Raw genomic sequence first — 21,606 nt, 5'->3', positions numbered from 1 at the left:
GTAATGATAATCATATGATAATAAGGTTATGATAATCATATGCAAATTTAGGGTTGTAAAGTATCATTTACTAAAAATGGGGCGAGGTTCAACTTTTTTTGCTTGATGTTCCATGTTTATTTTTTTGCCTTAACTTGATTCCGAAGCGTCAAGTCAGCCTGATATAAGGGTCTTAGCCTTCTTTAAAAAAAGATAATAAACCGCGTTTAATTGCTCTCGAATGAAGAATTTAATGTAGTTTTGCGTGTCTTTCTTTCTATACACAATTTTTGCTTGACCTTTCTGTCATTTCCCTGTATAACGTTCTTTTCGCTTGAGTGATTTGACCTCTTGCCCTGATAAAGGGGATGAAGTGGTAGAGCCCTAGATCATTATTCCACTATGTAGCTCTCTGATTGCCTTGATAAGCAGCTATAAGTATAGAGGTCACCGGAACTGAAGCTGCTGAGGAAGCAAAGCTTCATTGTGTGGAGAACAATTTTACTTTTTGATACCCCCCCCCCCAAAAAAAAAAAATCAGCTCAAGTTAGCTACAACCAAAGCAAAGCCAACATCTTGACAGTCGTTCGAGAGCATTTCGTGCGATGGTAGTCGGTTATGTTGATGCTTTGTTTTAGAGAATGTCCTCTGGCCAAATATCTCTGACGGTGACCTCATCATCAGCCGCTCTACGCAGTAGTAACATTAGTAACGCAACCAGTACTAACAGTAGTGAGTTGACATCTTCACATCGACACCTCAGCCAACAACTCCACGACGATCAGTCACAGCTGCAAAGTAAGCACCAATCACTCAACTCGCCCAACTTTTGTTTCAACTCTAAAAGGTGGAAAGGTTGATAAATTATTACGGACAAAAATATTGTCACAAAAAATAGCTTGATAAAATAAATGCTGCAGAAAATGAATATTTAAGGTACATAGCGAAGGTTTGGTTCTGTGTATGGCATCATATATGATCATTGTATGATAGCTAAGAATTATCTACCAGGAACTCTATTGAAGAACTTTGGTCTAAATCATACACAACGTAGCCTTTGCTACGTACCGTAGATGAATTCAGCTTTTCGATTTACCACTTTTCTTAGATGAGAAATACTATGTGACAGCTGCTATATAATTGTGTTAGTTGGCTATGATATTTGTCTATAATAACCCGAATATTTGGTTGAATGAATGGCTGGTTCTCTTTCAATCGGCTGTCTATGACGTCGCCTCTCTTACACCCACCGACCAATATAAATATTAAAAAAAAATTAGAAACAAGAAATGCATTTTTGTAAACATTAAATTGTAGCGCGTTTTCTTGTTTGAGACAAGTGCCAGGAGCACTTTAAATTTTTTATTGTCAAGAGGATTCCCAAGTGATGCTTTTAAGTGTTTTAATTGGTGCTCCCTTAACCTCCAAAAGAAATCTGAACTTTACCCTAATATCCCGTGCTCCTACCAGCTTCCAAAGCCCACGCACACGTGCGACCTTACACATGTGAATAAAGTCTTTTATTAGACTATTGCTTTCTGGAGTATCCGTTTATTGTTGAGGTGAGACGGTTCTAGTGAGCCACATAAAACCACTGTTAACAACTGTCAAAAAGCTGTGCTTAATGACAAAGCTTACTTGATTGTCATTTGTGACAGTTGATTTAATGGATATCTTTGCTTGTACTGACCGCTTCAGTAACGATTAATATAATCACTGACTCTTGCTCATGAATAATTAAACGATAATGAAAGTGTTTTATTCTTTCAACTCGAACTCTTTTTGTGACCTTTTTTTGCTTTGTTTGATATGTAATGTACGATGTGTGCAAATGTACTTTAATAACAGAAGTCTACGGTTTTTTAAACTCTTGTTGTTAATGATTTCGCTCTGTGCTGTAGAGGTCTCCTTTCGGGGCTATGAATTCGGTAAGCAAACAAAATTCGGATCTGTTCTGTTTTTCCCCACACACGCTGTGTTTTTAGGACCCCGGTGAAAAATAGTGTGTTGTTCTATATCACCTTAATATGTAAAAATTGACACGTGCGCCTGGGGGCATAAAAGTTTTTATGGGGGGTTGGGGGGGGGGGGGGGGGTTGGTCAAAACAATACATCCCAAAAATCAGTTAGTGGAACACACATTCGATACCGGTAAGGTTATTGGATACTAATATCCTTTTTTGATACGTTTCAGGCTCTCAAGGTACCTTACATCAACAACAGCCAACATCACTCCAAAGTACAGCTAACCCCACTATGGAGTTATCTTCGGATTCTATCCAGGTACTTTAACTACTAGGCAGCTTCTGGACTTATTTAGTAAATTTCATAAACAAATTTTTGTCGTCTTGTTCATTGCTCTCAAATGATGTTTCCATCTTTTGTTCATATCCCTTTTTGTAATGCCCATTTTTTAACTAACAAATTCTCAAAAAATTTTTTGTTTGCTGGATCGGCTAAAGTTGACCTACCAGAAGAAAGCCTGGCTTGCATTTAGTTTCTGATCTGCAATTAATGCGTACATAGGATTTTTCTCCCACAACAAATGTAAATCAAAATGGAGTCCCAAGTCAATTATGATAAATTTTGTTCGTAAATGGAATAAGCTTCCCAGAGTTCTAAGAAATGAGAAATCAGGGAGAGAATTATAGAAAAAATTAAAGGAAAACGAGTTCAAAATGACAAAAATTGAAGGCTTTAAAAGTTTATTTTAAATAATTCACGAAAACCTGAAACCGAATCTTCAGTTATTGTTCAGTTATTCATAGGAAAGATGTGTATTTTTTATTTATAATATTCCAATACCTAACTTTAACCTCGTGGTTATTCTAATTTACATGTTTTGAGATTTGAAAAAGAATAAGTTAGATGGCAACGACTAGGACCGACCACCTTCGAAATTTGTGCTGATTGTTGTTTGATTGAGTGCTAGTTTTGTTGTTTTCCTTCAGGAAGTGGATAGTGTAGACAACACACACGAGACAGAAAGCGTCCTTCTTTCACCCACACCTCCTCCCGTTATCATCAGAGGAACAGGATCTGTCACCATGTTAGTGCCAACAAACTTCACTTTCGTCTAAAATTACCTAAAAAAAAATGCAATTTTTACAACTTTTAAAGTATACTTTTTACGAGTCGGACTTAGCTGTTAAGGCAATTTTTCCTCAGCTACCGTAAACTTTAAAGGTACGTTTGCATTATTTTTAACAGTATTTTACCAAAATATTGACAGAATGCTACTAGTATACGAAGTCGCGTGTGCTGCAAGTTTGTAGCACTAAGTTTGTTGCGATTATTGTAAACGTGTCTTTTTTATGCAAAATTTTTGCCGAACTTTTTTGTGCTTTTTTTTCTAGAACATTCTTCTCTCTCAAGTGACTTTTTCACACTACTCCCCTGATTTTTTTCGTGATCTGAATTTCTCTCATTCCGAAATTGAGTTTGATGCTAATGTAAAGGCGCTCATAAAGTTGCTAATAAAGATTCTAAGGAGGCTCTAATTAGGTTGCTATTAAAGTTGCTTTTAACTGCGATAGCAAAGTGGGTTGAGCCTAGTGGTTCAGCCCTCAAAGCTAAGACGTAGAATATATGATGTGAAATTGGGATGACAATACTTTTCAGATTCGGCCTGAGTAACCGCTTTGACACAGAGTTCCCACCTGCCCTGCACGCCAAGCTAGCCCAAGAAGAGTTTAGACAGACGATGAGCGAAGTGAACGAAATACTCAGACGCACAATGCCACTCAACTTTAGGTTAGTTTGTAGTTTCTTATTGAATTCGGATCAGAGGGAGGGTGTTTTCCGCTTGTGACCTCACAACTCATATTATTTGCAACACTCAAGCGCATGTACTATATTATCAAATAATTATTTTTTAATAGCCGCCTTCAGCCCCTCAACGGCTCTCATTTAGGTGCTCTACTTCAAAAAATTTTTTTGAGCTAGAGAAGTTCTTTGTTCATGCGCTGCGTTGACTTTAAAATAATTCTGAGAAAATGGCGCATATACATAACCGTTTTAAGTCATGTTTTCGCCCACTTGGCTCATTGCTTTGCTTTTAGTCTTGCTTTTTTGAAAAAAAAAGATTTTCGATGGATCTTCCAGCATTTTGTAAACCTCTAGAATTGATAATAGTTTTCTTTGAGAGCCTAATAATGCCTATTGAGGTGGAAAATCGACTCAGTTCTCAATTTAAAAATAATTTTCTGGCCCTTCTTCAATCATTGCGTTAATTTTGGATCATTGAGCAAACTTTTCTGCATTCAGTGCAACGTCACTGTGATAATTCGCGTATTGAACACCTGTTTTTGCCGTATGGTATGTTTGTTGACACATACTAATACCATTTTAGCAATTTTTGTCCCATTTTTTTTCTAATTTTTCGATTATTTTGGTTTGATTCTTTAGAAAAACGCCTTCTGTGCTTTTTCAGGGACTTAATTTTTGTCGTGTTATCGATAAATAATTTTTTTGACGTTAGATGTTTGAATTTCAATGAAAATGTGTTTCATATTGGCCGTTCCAGCTTTCACTTTTTAGGCAAATGTTTTAATAGATTCCAAGCTCTGAATTTTTTGTCACTGTTTTATTAATAGCTGATGTCAGCCTCTCAAACGGCAGGCGCTCTCCTTTTTATTTCGCTTTACCTTTAGCCAAATGCGGCTCCTGGTAATTTACCTGGTAATTTTTGCTATTTTTTGTGATTCAGATTACTGATGTTTGTTTTCTGTAAATTTCCTGGGGCTAGGGTTATCTTTTTGTTTAGAAACGGTTTTTGCCTTTGCGTTTTTGCGTTTTTATCCATTCGTCCCCTTCTGATAAATTTAATTTTTGAAATAGTTCGAATGCATTTAACAATCAATATTTCAATGAGATAGAAGTCAATGTTAATTTTGTTTTAAATGTTTTTCTACTGATTTTTTTTGTTTCCTTGAGACCTTAATTTTGGTTTTCATTGTTAGAAATCATTTTTATTTCCAAGAACGTTATCTGCATTTTCCTTTTTTTCTTTTAGGTTACATATTTAGTTGACTATTTCTAAGCTTTTGAACAATTTTTTGTAACAGCTGTTAACCATGTCATTTTTTTGGTATCAGTTTCCGATAAACTAAAAATTTAACCGGAAAGTTTTGGCTATTCATCAACGTTACCAGAAGTGTTTCTAAGAAAAATTTCAAGTATCTCTCTGAGTTTTTCTGTAAAAATGTTTTTGGAAGATCTACATCTTTGCAGATTGTTTTGTATAGTTATTGAATGACAGTAAATTTGTTTCGATGTTTACCCGCTTCAATTGTGTCAACGTTGAGTGAATGTTTTCTCGTTTTAAAGGGGTTTAATGTAAACCGAAAAATTTACCTCTAGTGAGCCACAGAATAATTTTGGCTCAAAAACCACAGAAGATATTAATTTTGGCTGAAGTTACGGTTCGCTGTGTTTCGGTCAGGTCCGGTCCTGCTAGTCGCTTCAGGAATTCATCCGGCTTTTTTTTTATCTGTTTACATATTTGTGAGATTTTCGAACTCAAATTGTAGTGTTGGTTTTGGTCAAGAAAAAGTGGCAAGAAAAAGCAACTGGTTTTAGGACATGAAATGTTCAATTTTAAATAAACTTCTATAATTTTGAATGAACTAAATTTTGAGCTAGAGAATTCTTCGTTCATGCGCTTCGTTGAGTTTTGAGAAAGATCTGAGAAGCATATAGATAACTGTTTTAAGTCATGATTTTGCCCCATTGGCTTATTGTTTTGCTTTTAGTCTTGCTATTGAAAAAAAAAAGATTTTGATGGATCTTTCATCATTTTGTAAACCTCTAAAAATTTTGTAAACCTCTAAAATTGATAAGTTTTTTTTGAGAGCCTAATAATGCTTTTTGAGGTGGAAAAGGGCTCATTTCTTAATTAAAAAATAATTTTTGGCTTTTCTTTATTCGAATTCATTCCTATTCTAAATTAGTTTTTTTAACTCAAACTTTCAGATTTTGGTTTTTACCGGAATCTTTTTACCGGAATTTGTCTTTTTACTGAAATCTTTTTGATTGTTTTCTCATTTCACTCCTAGTTTGAGTTAGGTCTATTCTTTTTTATATTGTTTTCTTTGAGAGCCTAATAATGCCTTTTGACGTGGAAAATCGAGTCATTTCTTTAAATTTATTTTAGGCTTTTCTTCCTTGTCGAATTCATTCTTAGTCTAATTTAATTTTTTTTACCTCAATCTTTCTTACCACACGTTGATTTTTACCGGAATCTTTTCAGCGGATTTTGGCTTTTTACCGGGATGTTTTTGATTGTTTTTCAGTTTACTCCTAGTCTGAGTTAGGTTAGGTCGATTCCTTTTTCAGTCACGGAAAGTGCTTTGAATTGTAGTTCGTGACATGGCTTGCCATGTTTTACAATCCAAGATTTTGATTTTTTTGCGCTCTGTCGTATGATGTTTTCACACTTTTTCTAATATTTTCAGAAAGGGATAATCAGGTAATGTCGAGTCGACTCAATTTTTAATGCTTTTTTGAAAAAAAAATTGATGTAGCTTTCATCATTTTGTAGACCTGTAGAATGGATATTAGTTCTCTTTGAGAGCCTAATAATGCCTTCTGAGGTAGAAAATCGACTCATTTCTCAATGTAAAATTCATTTTTGGCTTTTCTTCTAACATTTCCTTAATTTTGGATCATTGAGCAAACTTTTCTGCGTTCAGTTCTACGTCTTTGGGATAGTTCGCGTAATGAATACCTCTGTTTTTGCCGTATTGTTATATTTGATAAATGAATTTTTTTTGACGTTAGATGTTTGAAATTCAATGAAAATTTGTTTCATATTTGCCATTCCAGCTTGTAATTTTTATGCAAATGTTTTCAATGATTGCAATTTTTGAATTCTTTTGTCACTGTTTTACTAATTGCCGTCGTCAGCCTCTCAAACGTCTATTCTTTAGGCGCTTTCCTTTTTTCTTTGCTTGAGCCTTTGATCACATTTTTCGTTTTGCAGATGTCACGATTTTTACGTTTGACTTCTGACTTACCTCACTCACTGCTTCAACTTAATGGGTCTAAGTTCTTTCACTCATTGAATTATGCAATGTAGTGAATACAGTCAATGTCAAAAGAGCTTAGCAAAAAGAAGCAGAATAAACCGGTAAAGCCCGCTCATTAAGTCGTAGTGCATTATATAGAGGTTGCTAGTTGATATTAACATTAAGCTCAAGCTTAGAAGCTGTTGTAAGTAGAGGTTTAGAATCTAACTGAAACTGCACACTAAATAAAAGCAATTTTTGGAACTTAGCAAAATTTTGCCATTTTACATCTTGTTTTTTCTTTTTCTGTTTCAATCCCGATGTGCGTCTAGCGCGTCAACGGAGGCAGTTTTCAAAATTATCGAGACCGCTTTGTCAGTTTTTTCTTTTTGCGTCCGTAAATTCCTTATTCTAGCTGGTCGAATTTTTTGTTTTCGCGTATATCTATGGTGAGGTTTGTCATAGACTTGATAAAAAATTAATTGTTTGAAGAGTTTGAAGTGTTTCTTGGTGATCTCCTTTAACTACATGCGGCTCTAAAAATTTTAGTTTACCTTGTGTTTTTTTACAATATTTGTGATTGAGATTACTGATTGTTCTCTGTTCATTTCTTGGGGTGAGGTGTTATCTTGATTATAAACGGTTTTTGCCTTTGCGTTTTAATCCATTCGACTTTTCCCTGAAAATTTACTCTTTGCAATAGTTCGAATGCATTTAACAATCAATATTTCCAATGACACTGAAGTAAATGTTAATTTTGTTTTAAATGCTTTTACTCTACAAAAAAAGTTTTTTGTTTCATTGAGACCTTAATTTAAGTTCCCATTTTTACAAATGACTTATTTCTAAGAACTTTATCTGCTTTGTATTCAATTTTTTTTCCTTTTACGTTGCATCGTTAGTTGAGGGAGGAATTGAGAAGTTTTTTGTTACAGCTGCTAACCATGACCTTCTTTTGTTGTATCAGTTTCTGATAAACTAAAATTTTTCTTTAAAATTTTTGCTCTTCTTCAACGTTACCAGAAGTGTTCAAAACGTTTTTGGAAGATCTACATCTGTGCAGATTGTTTTGTATAGTTACTGAATGACAATAATTTTTTTTTCAATGTTTACTCGCTTCAATTGTGTCAAGGTTGAGTGAATGTTTTCTCGTTATAAAGGGGTTTAATGTAAACCGAATAATTTACCTCTAGTGAGCCGCAGAATAATTGTTTTTAGACAGAAGATAATAGTTTTGGCTGAAGTTACGGTTCGCTGTGTTTCGGTCAAGTCCGGTCCTGCTAGTTGCTTCAGGAATTCATCAGGCTTTGTTTTTTGATCTGTTTACATTTGAACAAACCTATGCTTTCTCGCTACTAGTTTTTTGTTGGCATGTGGCCTTCAGGTAACGGAGGTAATGGCATGTGGCCTTCAGGTAATGGCATGTGGCCTTCTCCAGTGGACTCAATTTTTTAATGGAGACCGTTAGCTGGCCTCAGTAGTCTTCATTTTTGGCTTTTCTTCTAACATTTCCTTAATTTTGGATCATTGAGCAAACTTTTCTGCGTTCAGTTCTACGTCTTTGGGATAGTTCGCGTAATGAATACCTCTGTTTTTGCCGTATTGTTATATTTGATAAATGAATTTTTTTTGACGTTAGATGTTTGAAATTCAATGAAAATTTGTTTCATATTTGCCATTCCAGCTTGTAATTTTTATGCAAATGTTTTCAATGATTGCAATTTTTGAATTCTTTTGTCACTGTTTTACTAATTGCCGTCGTCAGCCTCTCAAACGTCTATTCTTTAGGCGCTTTCCTTTTTTCTTTGCTTGAGCCTTTGATCACATTTTTCGTTTTGCAGATGTCACGATTTTTACGTTTGACTTCTGACTTACCTCACTCACTGCTTCAACTTAATGGGTCTAAGTTCTTTCACTCATTGAATTATGCAATGTAGTGAATACAGTCAATGTCAAAAGAGCTTAGCAAAAAGAAGCAGAATAAACCGGTAAAGCCCGCTCATTAAGTCGTAGTGCATTATATAGAGGTTGCTAGTTGATATTAACATTAAGCTCAAGCTTAGAAGCTGTTGTAAGTAGAGGTTTAGAATCTAACTGAAACTGCACACTAAATAAAAGCAATTTTTGGAACTTAGCAAAATTTTGCCATTTTACATCTTGTTTTTTCTTTTTCTGTTTCAATCCCGATGTGCGTCTAGCGCGTCAACGGAGGCAGTTTTCAAAATTATCGAGACCGCTTTGTCAGTTTTTTCTTTTTGCGTCCGTAAATTCCTTATTCTAGCTGGTCGAATTTTTTGTTTTCGCGTATATCTATGGTGAGGTTTGTCATAGACTTGATAAAAAATTAATTGTTTGAAGAGTTTGAAGTGTTTCTTGGTGATCTCCTTTAACTACATGCGGCTCTAAAAATTTTAGTTTACCTTGTGTTTTTTTACAATATTTGTGATTGAGATTACTGATTGTTCTCTGTTCATTTCTTGGGGTGAGGTGTTATCTTGATTATAAACGGTTTTTGCCTTTGCGTTTTAATCCATTCGACTTTTCCCTGAAAATTTACTCTTTGCAATAGTTCGAATGCATTTAACAATCAATATTTCCAATGACACTGAAGTAAATGTTAATTTTGTTTTAAATGCTTTTACTCTACAAAAAAAGTTTTTTGTTTCATTGAGACCTTAATTTAAGTTCCCATTTTTACAAATGACTTATTTCTAAGAACTTTATCTGCTTTGTATTCAATTTTTTTTCCTTTTACGTTGCATCGTTAGTTGAGGGAGGAATTGAGAAGTTTTTTGTTACAGCTGCTAACCATGACCTTCTTTTGTTGTATCAGTTTCTGATAAACTAAAATTTTTCTTTAAAATTTTTGCTCTTCTTCAACGTTACCAGAAGTGTTCAAAACGTTTTTGGAAGATCTACATCTGTGCAGATTGTTTTGTATAGTTACTGAATGACAATAATTTTTTTTTCAATGTTTACTCGCTTCAATTGTGTCAAGGTTGAGTGAATGTTTTCTCGTTATAAAGGGGTTTAATGTAAACCGAATAATTTACCTCTAGTGAGCCGCAGAATAATTGTTTTTAGACAGAAGATAATAGTTTTGGCTGAAGTTACGGTTCGCTGTGTTTCGGTCAAGTCCGGTCCTGCTAGTTGCTTCAGGAATTCATCAGGCTTTGTTTTTTGATCTGTTTACATTTGAACAAACCTATGCTTTCTCGCTACTAGTTGTTTGTTGGCATGTGGCCTTCAGGTAACGGAGGTAATGGCATGTGGCCTTCAGGTAATGGCATGTGGCCTTCTCCAGTGGACTCAATTTTTTAATGGAGACCGTTAGCTGGCCTCAGTAGTCTTCCAAGTACTTATAGTGCTGAAGCTGCTAGCGAGGGCAATTTCAGGGTGCAAAATAGTTTTTAAGGAGTTTTGAGCCCACGCTTGAAATTTTGGTTTTTTTCACTTTGTTTTTGACAATTTTTTCCATTTTTCGTGTTTGTTTAATCGTCAGTAGACGGTAAAACTCCTCTAGGATTAGATACTATGCATAGTTTATACTGGCAGTGAAATTGTTTTTATAATATTGATTTCACAGTTTTTGTGACATTTCGTAAACTTTGCAAGAATTTCTATGTATCATTTTTCAATTTTTCTAATCTTTACGGGCCGAGAAAGTGCTTGGCGAAATTTTCCTGGTTAGTTTGCAACAGTAACGAAATGGTTTTTAAAATATTTCATGATCCGTCGAAACTTTTCGATGAAAATTGTTTTTTGAAATATTTTAAAGGTTTTGTCATTTTTTCGTGGCTTTTGATTTTAAGAGGACAACGAAATGTTTTTAATAATTTTGCATGTGTTAATGCCTCACCTTTCCTTTACCTAAGCTTATCTCTAGATGTGCTAATTTCTCAAATAATTGATTTTCTAGTTTTTGGTTCTCGTCGCTTTTGATGTGCAGCTCGATTTGTGGTAGCCTGCAAATTAGTTGTTTTTTTTTATAATTTTGCGAAAAATGGCTTTGAAGACATAGTCTTGCAGAAATTAACAATAGGGAGGAATTGAGTTAGTTGATGGAGGAATTGAGAAGTTTTTTGTTACAGCTGCTAACCATGACCTTTCGGTGTATCAGTTTCCGATAAACTGAAATTTTTATTTGAAATTTTGGCTATTCTTCAACGTTACCAGAAGTGTTCAAAAGTTAAGTATCTCTCAGTGAGTTTTCTATGTCAAAATGCTTTTGGAAGATCTACATCTGTGCAGATTGTTTTGTATAGTTATTGAATGACAATAAATTTGTTTCTATGTTCACTCGCTTCAATTGTGTCAAGGTTGAGTGAATGCTTTCTCGTTATAAAGGGGTTTAATGTAAACCAAATAATTTACCTCTAGTGAGCCGCAGAATAATTGTTTTTAGACAGAAGATAATAGTTTTGGCTGAAGTTACGGTTCGCTGTGTTTCGGTCAAGTCCGGTCCTGCTAGTTGCTTCAGGAATTCATCAGGCTTTGTTTTTTGATCTGTTTACATTTGAACAAACCTATGCTTTCTCGCTACTAGTTTTTTGTTGGCATGTGGCCTTCAGGTAACGGAGGTAATGGCATGTGGCCTTCAGGTAATGGCATGTGGCCTTCTCCAGTGGACTCAATTTTTTAATGGAGACCGTTAGCTGGCCTCAGTAGTCTTCCAAGTACTTATAGTGCTGAAGCTGCTAGCGAGGGCAATTTCAGGGTGCAAAATAGTTTTTAAGGAGTTTTGAGCCCACGCTTGAAATTTTGGTTTTTTTCACTTTGTTTTTGACAATTTTTTCCATTTTTCGTGTTTGTTTAATCGTCAGTAGACGGTAAAACTCCTCTAGGATTAGATACTATGCATAGTTTATACTGGCAGTGAAATTGTTTTTATAATATTGATTTCACAGTTTTTGTGACATTTCGTAAACTTTGCAAGAATTTCTATGTATCATTTTTCAATTTTTCTAATCTTTACGGGCCGAGAAAGTGCTTGGCGAAATTTTCCTGGTTAGTTTGCAACAGTAACGAAATGGTTTTTAAAATATTTCATGATCCGTCGAAACTTTTCGATGAAAATTGTTTTTTGAAATATTTTAAAGGTTTTGTCATTTTTTCGTGGCTTTTGATTTTAAGAGGACAACGAAATGTTTTTAATAATTTTGCATGTGTTAATGCCTCACCTTTCCTTTTACCTAAACTTATCTCTAGATGTGCTAATTTCTCAAATAATTGATTTTCTAGTTTTTGGTTCTCGTCGCTTTTGATGTGCAGCTCGATTTGTGGTAGCCTGCAAATTAGTTGTTTTTTTTTATAATTTTGCGAAAAATGGCTTTGAAGACATAGTCTTGCAGAAATTAACAATAGGGAGGAATTGAGTTAGTTGATGGAGGAATTGAGAAGTTTTTTGTTACAGCTGCTAACCATGACCTTTCGGTGTATCAGTTTCCGATAAACTGAAATTTTTCTTTGAAATTTTGGCTATTCTTCAACGTTACCAGAAGTGTTCAAAAGTTAAGTATCTCTCAGTGAGTTTTCTATGTCAAAATGCTTTTGGAAGATCTACATCTGTGCAGATTGTTTTGTATAGTTATTGAATGACAATAAATTTGTTTCTATGTTTACTGGCTTCAATTGTGTCAAGGTTGAGTGAATGTTTTCTCGTTAAAAAGGCGTTTAATGTAAACCGAATAATTTACCTCTCGTGAGCCGCAGAATAATTGTTTTTAGACAGAAGATAATAGTTTTGGCCGAAAGTACGGTTCGCTGTGTTTCGGTCAAGTCCGGTCCTGCTAGTTGCTTCAGGAATTCATCCGGCTTTGTTTTTTGATCTGTTTACATTTTTTTCAGATTTTCGAACTCAAATTTTAGTGTTGGTTTTGGTCACTCTGAAACAGTAAGTGGCAAGAAAAAGCAACTGGTTTTAGGACGTGAAATGTTTACTTTTAAATAAACTTATATAATTTTAAATGTAACGTGAGGTAACGGTGTTTGAACAAACCTATGCTTTCTCGCTACTAGTTTTTTGTTGGCATGTGGCCTTCAGGTAACGGAGGTAATGGCATGTGGCCTTCAGGTAATGGCATGTGGCCTTCTCCAGTGGACTCAATTTTTTAATGGAGACCGTTAGCTGGCCTCAGTAGTCTTCCAAGTACTTATAGTGCTGAAGCTGCTAGCGAGGGCAATTTCAGGGTGCAAAATAGTTTTTAAGGAGTTTTGAGCCCACGCTTGAAATTTTGGTTTTTTTTCACTTTGTTTTTGACAATTTTTTCCATTTTTCGTGTTTGTTTAATCGTCAGTAGACGGTAAAACTCCTCTAGGATTAGATACTATGCATAGTTTATACTGGCAGTGAAATTGTTTTTATAATATTGATTTCACAGTTTTTGTGACATTTCGTAAACTTTGCAAGAATTTCTATGTATCATTTTTCAATTTTTCTAATCTTTACGGGCCGAGAAACTGCTTGGCGAAATTTTCCTGGTTAGTTTGCAACAGTAACGAAATGGTTTTTAAAATATTTCATGATCCGTCGAAACTTTTCGATGAAAATTGTTTTTTGAAATATTTTAAAGGTTTTGTCATTTTTTCGTGGCTTTTGATTTTAAGAGGACAACGAAATGTTTTTAATAATTTTGCATGTGTTAATGCCTCACCTTTCCTTTACCTAAACTTATCTCTAGATGTGCTAATTTCTCAAATAATTGATTTTCTAGTTTTTGGTTCTCGTCGCTTTTGATGTGCAGCTCGATTTGTGGTAGCCTGCAAATTAGTTGTTTTTTTTTATAATTTTGCGAAAAATGGCTTTGAAGACATAGTCTTGCAGAAATTAACAATAGGGAGGAATTGAGTTAGTTGATGGAGGAATTGAGAAGTTTTTTGTTACAGCTGCTAACCATGACCTTTCGGTGTATCAGTTTCCGATAAACTGAAATTTTTCTTTGAAATTTTGGCTATTCTTCAACGTTACCAGAAGTGTTCAAAAGTTAAGTATCTCTCAGTGAGTTTTCTATGTCAAAATGCTTTTGGAAGATCTACATCTGTGCAGATTGTTTTGTATAGTTATTGAATGACAATAAATTTGTTTCTATGTTTACTGGCTTCAATTGTGTCAAGGTTGAGTGAATGTTTTCTCGTTAAAAAGGCGTTTAATGTAAACCGAATAATTTACCTCTCGTGAGCCGCAGAATAATTGTTTTTAGACAGAAGATAATAGTTTTGGCCGAAAGTACGGTTCGCTGTGTTTCGGTCAAGTCCGGTCCTGCTAGCTGCTTCAGGAATTCATCCGGCTTTGTTTTTTGATCTGTTTACATTTTTTTCAGATTTTCGAACTCAAATTTTAGTGTTGGTTTTGGTCACTCTGAAACAGTAAGTGGCAAAAAAAAGCAACTGGTTTTAGGACGTGAAATGTTTACTTTTAAATAAACTTATATAATTTTAAATGTAACGTGAGGTAACGGTGTTTGAACAAACCTATGCTTTCTCGCTACTAGTTTTTTGATGGCATGTGGCCTTCAAGTAACGGAGGTAATGGCATGTGGCCTTCTCCAGTGGACTCAATTTTTTTAATGAAGACCGTTAGCTGGCCTCAGTAGTCTTCCAATTACTTATAGTGCTGAAGCTGCTGACAAGGGCAATTTGAGGGTGCAAAACAATTTTTAAGGAGTTTTGAACCCACGCTTGAAATTTTGGCATTTTTTTTACTTTGTTTTTGACAATTTTTTCCATTTTTCGTGTGTGTTGAATCGTCAGTTGACGGTAAAACTCCTCTAGGATTAAATACTATGCATAGTTTCTACTGGCAGTGAAATTGTTTTTACAATATTGATTTCACAAATTTCGCCACGCAATTTCTCGGGCCGAGAAAGTGCTTGGCGAAATATTCCTGGTTAGTTTTCAACAGTAACGAAATGGTTTTTAAAATATTTCATGATCCGTCGAAACTTTTCGATGAAAATTGTTTTTTGAAATATTTTAAAGGTTTTGTCATTTTTTCGTGGCTTTTGATTTTAAGAGGACAACGAAATGTTTTTAATAATTTTGCATGTGTTAATGCCTCACCTTTCTTTTACCTAAACTTGTCTCTAGATTTGCCAATTTCTCAAACAATTGATTTTCTTCTATTCCTTTGTTCTCGTTGTCTCTTTTGATGTACAGCTTGATTTGTGTTAGCCTGCAAATTAGTTGTTCTGTATAATTTTGCAAAAATGGCTTTGAAGACATAATTTTGCAGAAATTAACAATTTAGCGATGAATTCCATTATTTTACTCTGAATGTTTTGTCATTTCAGGATTTGTTCTGCTGTCATTTAGAATCCAAGAATTGGATTCTATTAGGGCTCTGTTTTTTTAAATGTTTTCACACATTTTCCAATGACTTTGATCTTTCAAAACAGGATAAATAGGTAAGGTCCAGCGGTCATTAAGTTTTATTAGTTGACCAAAGCTGGCTTTAGTGGTCCCTCTAGTGCTTAAAGTGGTGCAGCTGCTGGGAAGGCCTTGACTTAAGATTAAAAGGTCATTTTTATCGTCTTTTGAACCCAAATTGGTGCAATTTTTCTTGTTTATTTGTCATTTTTCAAGCTTTTTGTTTCATTAGTCTTGAATTTGTCAAAATTGATCAAAATTGATCGTTTGTCAAAATTGATCGTTTTTTGAAATATATAATGACTTTTTGTGACCACTTTTTAACTATGTGTTTTGGTACTGCAAACATAATCACCAAGAGTTGTGCTAGTTTTCATTTTTTTAATGGTTTTTCAATGTTCTTGTCGGTTTTTGAGCTTTCCAACGTCAGGGTCCAGTCACCTCCTGTAGGGTTTGTTAAAAGGTCACTGCAGAGTTTTTAGTAGCAATGGAACGGTTTACAATTTTTCAATATCACGAATCTTAGCATTTTTTTTTTTGATAAAACGTTAATATTTTTCAAGTCTTTTCTTAAATTTTGTCATTTTTTGCTATCTGCAGCCTCAGGGGTCAGAAAACCTACTCTAGTGTCTGATAATAGGCTACTGCAGTTTTTAGTGGCTATGGAATTGTTTTCAACATTTGGTAGCCTCCGGAGACAATGAAATATTTTTCAAGAAATTATATCACAACTTATAGCTAGATTTCATTCAAGTTTGCAATTGTTTCCATTTTTTGTTCTTTTGGCCTTCAAGGTAAAAGTTTTAAGAGTTTCACCGATGATTGTTTTTGATTAGTTTGGTTATTTTAGTTTCTCATTTTTTGAGATTGTTTTTCTCTTTGGCTGGAATTGATGTGCTGGTCAGGTACAGTAGCTTTTTCATTCATTTGTTTGGATTGTGTTTCAGGGCTTCTGCTATGTTTTTTACGCACTGCTTCTGACTGAATGGATTGATTTTGCTCAATGTAATGAATACGTTCCATGTCATAAGAGGAAAATCGAAAGAACAAGTTGAACCGATAAAGCGTTGTCATTAAGACATGGCGCATTAGCTTATCAAAGCTCATTCCTGATGTGCATCAAGGGTGTCAGCGGCGGCTATTTTCCAGCAATTTACCTGCTAAGCTATTTAAAATGGGAAAATAGATGTATGAGTTTAAACCTCGACTTAAAACATCTTAATGAATTGCGCTAACCCAGAATGCATTACTTGCCGATTACGGTTGTGTAAAAACTCAACATATATTCAAACTTAAAAGTTTGTTGAATATTGTAATAATCTGACATGGTAACATTTGTAGTAGTGTAACACAATAAGTAATCTGAGATTGACCTTTTTTCATTGTGTAATATTATTAATAGCCACCCTCATCTTCTCAGCCGGCTATTATAGCGCTCCTATTTTTTTTCGTCGAACTTTTTTTTGCTTTACCTATTCTGCCGCTTTTTAATAGCCGCCCTCATCGTCTCAGCCGGCTATTATTGCGCTCCTATTTTTTACAATTCAAAGAATTTGAATTGTATTGGGGCGCTGTCTTTTTTTTTAAGATCTGTTCACACATTTTCATGATTTTTGAAGTGAAATTGGAGTGGTGATTTTGGTCACGCCGAAACAGGAAGTGGAGAGAAAAAGCGAGTGGTTTTGCGGCGTGAAATTTTTTCGCTCTAAATTTTAAGTAGAGTGAGAAAACGGTGTTTGAACAAAAATTCGCTTTCTCGCTAGTGGTTTTTTGTTCAAATGCGGCAATTTCACTTTGATTTTTACAGTTTTTTTTCGATTTTTGGATCGGATTTTTTTCTAAATGGTTTTCCCAATCCATTCATAGTCCGTTCTTGGTCTAGTTTTCTGTTTAGTCAATGAAAATTCTTTGAATTGTACGTCAGGACTTGTCCTGCTATGTTTTTTTACTTCGTCGAACTTTTTTTCGCTTTACCATTTCCGCTTTTTCGACATTTTGCGTGAAATCTTTTTGACTTCTCTAGGCTAGTTTCTCTCTTCTCTCATTCTGCAAAAAGTGAATTTGAACATCAGTTGCTCAGCAAAGCAATTCAAAATGAACAGAGTGAGTATAAAAAATTGAAGTCAGAAATAGAAACGGGATAAACCCATAAAGCCCAATTTTAGGTGCCCGCTATTTGAACGTTGTTCCTATAAGTCTTAGTTACCATCTCTTACGCTTATTGGTGTTGTTATTAGCCCCTGTAGCCTCTCTCTAAGAAACAGAAGTATGTCCAACTACGAAATGCCATCAAAATAAATCGGACTTGAAAAAATTTTTACAATTTGTACAAAAATCTTTTTTTTTCAATATCTTCTATTCGTTCAATCCCAATCATGCTTATTGGAATCAACGGCGGCTATTTTCCGGCAATCTGCCGGGTATGTTTCGACATTTTGCGTGAAATCTTTTTGACTTCTCTAGGCTAGTTTCACTCTTCTGTCATTCTGATCAAAGTCCTATTAAACAGCAGCTGCTCAGCAAAGCAATTCAAAATGAAGAGAGTCAGTATAAAAAAATCAAAGTCAGAAAAAGAAGCGGGATAAACCCATAAAGCCCATTTTTAGATTCCGGTACTTGAACTTTGTTCTCATAAGTTTTAGTTACTATCTATAATGCTTATTGGTATTGATACTAGACCCTGTAGCCTCTCACTGAGAGACAGGAGTATGTTCTTAAACATGTTTTTATACAAAAATCAATTTTTGTTGATATTTTCTTTTCCTTCAATCCCAATAGAGTTATGGGAATCAACCGCGGCTATTTTCCGGCAATCTGCCGGGTATGTTTTTTTTGAAGGACATCGTTTTCCTGAGCGTAGAACTGTCACCAAGTATGTTAGAATACAGTATCCACGGCCAGCGCAATTGTAGTTGAATTGTGCAGTAGTAATGTAGCAGTTTGATTGTGGTCTTGCTGATTATAGGTGGCTTTTGTGTGGGTGTGTTTGCTGTTGTTGCACCCTAGGCTGTTCACTCTGGCCCGTCATCTGTCTCAACAAACGAGTAAGTTCCCTTCAGAAGCATATATAATCTTTGATTTGCACGCTAGGTTGTTTTTTTTTTTGGGGGGGGGGGGGGGGGGGGCTAAATTGACTTTATCAGAATTGGAAGAAGCATCTGAAATCAATTAAGCTCAACAATTGCCTAATGAAATCTTGATCCTTTGGCTTTACGCTAAATTTTCAATTTGGATCTTTTCCGTTTGTGCCCCCCCAAGCTTTGTGGGTGCATATTATCCCCCCCCGACGCACGTGCCACATTATTACATAATGAATTACTGTGTAACACGTGCTCTGTAACTGGGGGCACAAACGGAAAAGATCCTTCGATTTTTCTGGGTGCTTAGAACTAATAAGTCGAGAATTAATTTTGTTAGAATTTTACGTGTAAGAATTGATCAGTTTAAGGAGAATAGTTGAAACAATTGAAACTAGAGTTAAAGAGAAGCGCGCCACTATCAATAATGTATTAAAAGTAGGGTTACATGACAATATACCCAATGCCAAAATACCCAATATTCCATTATACCCAAACTACGGTAGTATTCTAAACTCTTGTGAGACCATTAATCCTAATTGACTGAACGTTCTAAGATTACCTCCTCAATTAAAGATGAGATTTTCATACCCTAGAAGTCGTCTAAGTTATGACAACTAATGCATTTTGCCATTCATATCACTTGAAGAAGTCCCGGGGTGAAGTGTATGGGAATATTTAGTCATAACAGAATTATACAGGTCATACAAGTTGATTGTTCTACGCCGATCAATTCTGTGGAAAAAACCTTCCGAAAATATTTTTTATTTGACGCCTTGACATAAATATGATCTAAAAGTTGAAAATGGAAGTTGAAGATTTAAGTGTTATGCTAAAAACATTATTGTTGTCAACACTTGAATGTAGAGATGAATACCTGAAAGTAACGTAGCTCAGAATAAATTTTAAACTAAATTGCAACGTTTCAAACAAACACGTTTTTGTGTTTAATGAATTGAAAAAAATATTTGCATTCGAATAAGCGCCTTTAAATCAAGTGTAGGAATATATAGCTTTTTTCGATTTCACAACTGAGCTTGTGAGCTTGGTTTAGATTTTTTAAAACAAACTTTTGTTTCAATTTTAGATAGGACATAAACCCCCTCGAAATTAAAAATGAATATACTTATGGAAATTTTTGTAGACAAGGGATTTATTTCTATATAAAAATATAAAATTGGGTGGGTTTTATCTGGGTTTTTATTTCCCTAGAGCCTGTGAGCTAGCTAATTGGCAGGTTTTTAGATCATTCCATAATAGATGACAATACGAGTGTTTATTGAATGTTGTAATTTCCAGACAAGAAACACAATCACGAAGGTGCTAGACAAAGAGAACCAACGACTCTATCGAAAGGTAATCTCATCTAGGAACATTCTAGAATTTTACCATATACCATTGCCATTTTGTCACACAAGAATAGTTAAACGAAAGGTTTAAACGAAATCACGGCACATCATTTTATTCGAATTAATTCAGCCAAAAAATTTGTATATATTAAGTGAAGCCACGGAGCTTGTTTGATATACTCGAACCAGATTTACCCATGATTCACTACTACTACTACTACTACTACTACTACTACTACTACTACTACTACTACTAACACTACTAACCTACAATACTACTACTACTGTACTACTACTTACTACTACACTACTACTACTACTACTATACCACTACTACTACACTACTCAACTACTACTACTACTACTACTACTACTACTACTACTACTACTACTACTACTACATACTACTACTACTACTACTACTACTACTACTACTACTACTACTACTACTACTACTACTACTACTACTACTACTACTACTACTACTACTACTACTACTACTACTACTACTACTACTACTACTACTACTACTACTACTACTACTACTACTACTACTACTACTACTACTACTACTACTACTACTACTACTACTACTACTACCTACTACTACTACTACTACTACTACTACTACTACTACTACTACTACTACTACTACTACTACTACTACTACTACTACTACTACTACTACTACTACTACTACTACTACTACTACTACTACTACTACTACTACTACTACTACTACTACTACTACTACTACTACTACTACTACTACTACTACTACTACTACTACTACTACTACTACTACTACACTACTACTTACTACTACTACTACTACTACTACTACTACTACTACTACTACTACACTACTACTACTACTACTACTACTACTACTACTACTACTACTACTACTACTACTACTACTACTACTACTACTACTACTACTACTACTACTACTACTACTACTACTACTACTACTACTACTACTACTCTACTACTACTACTACTACTACTACTACTACTACTACTACTACTACTACTACTACTACTACTACTATACTACTACTACTACTACTACTACTACTACTACTACTACTACTACTACTACTACTACTACTACTACACTACTACTACTACTACTACTACTACCTACTACTACTACTACTACTACTACTACTACTACTACTACTACTACTACTACTACTACTACTACTACTACTACTACTACTACTACTACTACTACTACTACTACTACTACTACTACTACTACACTACTACTACTACTACTACTACTACTACTACTACTACTACTACTACTACTACTACTACTACTACTACTACTACTACTACTACTACTACTACTACTACTACTACTACTACTACTACTACTACTACTACTACTACTACTACTACTACTACTACTACTACTACTACTACTACTACTACTACTACTACTACTACTACTACTACTACTACTACTACTACTACTACTACTACTACTACTACTACTACTACTACTACTACTACTACTACTACTACTACTACTACTACTACTACTACTACTACTACTACTACTACTACTACTACTACTACTACTACTACTACTACTACTACTACTACTACTACTACTACTACTACTACTACTACTACTACTACTACTACTACTACTACTACTACTACTACTACTACTACTACTACTACTACTACTACTACTACTACTACTACTACTACTACTACTACTACTACTACTACTACTACTACTACTACTACTACTACTACTACTACTACTACTACTACTACTACTACTACTACTACTACTACTACTACTACTAC

The 21,606-nt window shown here is 34.7% G+C and overlaps 2 protein-coding genes across 3 annotated transcripts in view; both read left to right on the top strand.

Moving 5' to 3' along the window:
• Positions 1-21,606, top strand: part of LOC142353939 (ras-related protein Rab-18-B-like) — a 476,381-nt gene that overhangs the window by 141,438 nt on the left and 313,337 nt on the right. The gene's annotated exons all lie outside the window — the stretch shown is intronic.
• LOC142353938 (cysteine-rich hydrophobic domain-containing protein 2-like) overlaps positions 1-21,606 on the top strand; it is a 33,113-nt gene that overhangs the window by 4,277 nt on the left and 7,230 nt on the right. For both annotated transcript variants that reach the window (XM_075406170.1, XM_075406169.1), the window contains exons 2-7: positions 618-777; positions 2,174-2,262; positions 2,931-3,028; positions 3,601-3,732; positions 18,316-18,394; positions 19,727-19,783. In XM_075406170.1, coding sequence (XP_075262285.1) covers positions 621-777; positions 2,174-2,262; positions 2,931-3,028; positions 3,601-3,732; positions 18,316-18,394; positions 19,727-19,783 — 612 coding nt within the window. In that variant the 5' untranslated portion in view covers positions 618-620. The remainder of the gene's footprint in view (positions 1-617; positions 778-2,173; positions 2,263-2,930; positions 3,029-3,600; positions 3,733-18,315; positions 18,395-19,726; positions 19,784-21,606) is intronic.

Source organism: Convolutriloba macropyga, chromosome 15 (assembly GCF_964194025.1).
Source record: "Convolutriloba macropyga chromosome 15, txConMacr16.3, whole genome shotgun sequence".
Lineage (NCBI taxonomy): Eukaryota > Metazoa > Xenacoelomorpha > Acoela > Convolutidae > Convolutriloba > Convolutriloba macropyga.
Note: the sequence above shows the minus strand (reverse complement) of the source record. Positions and strands in the feature narration are given on the sequence as shown.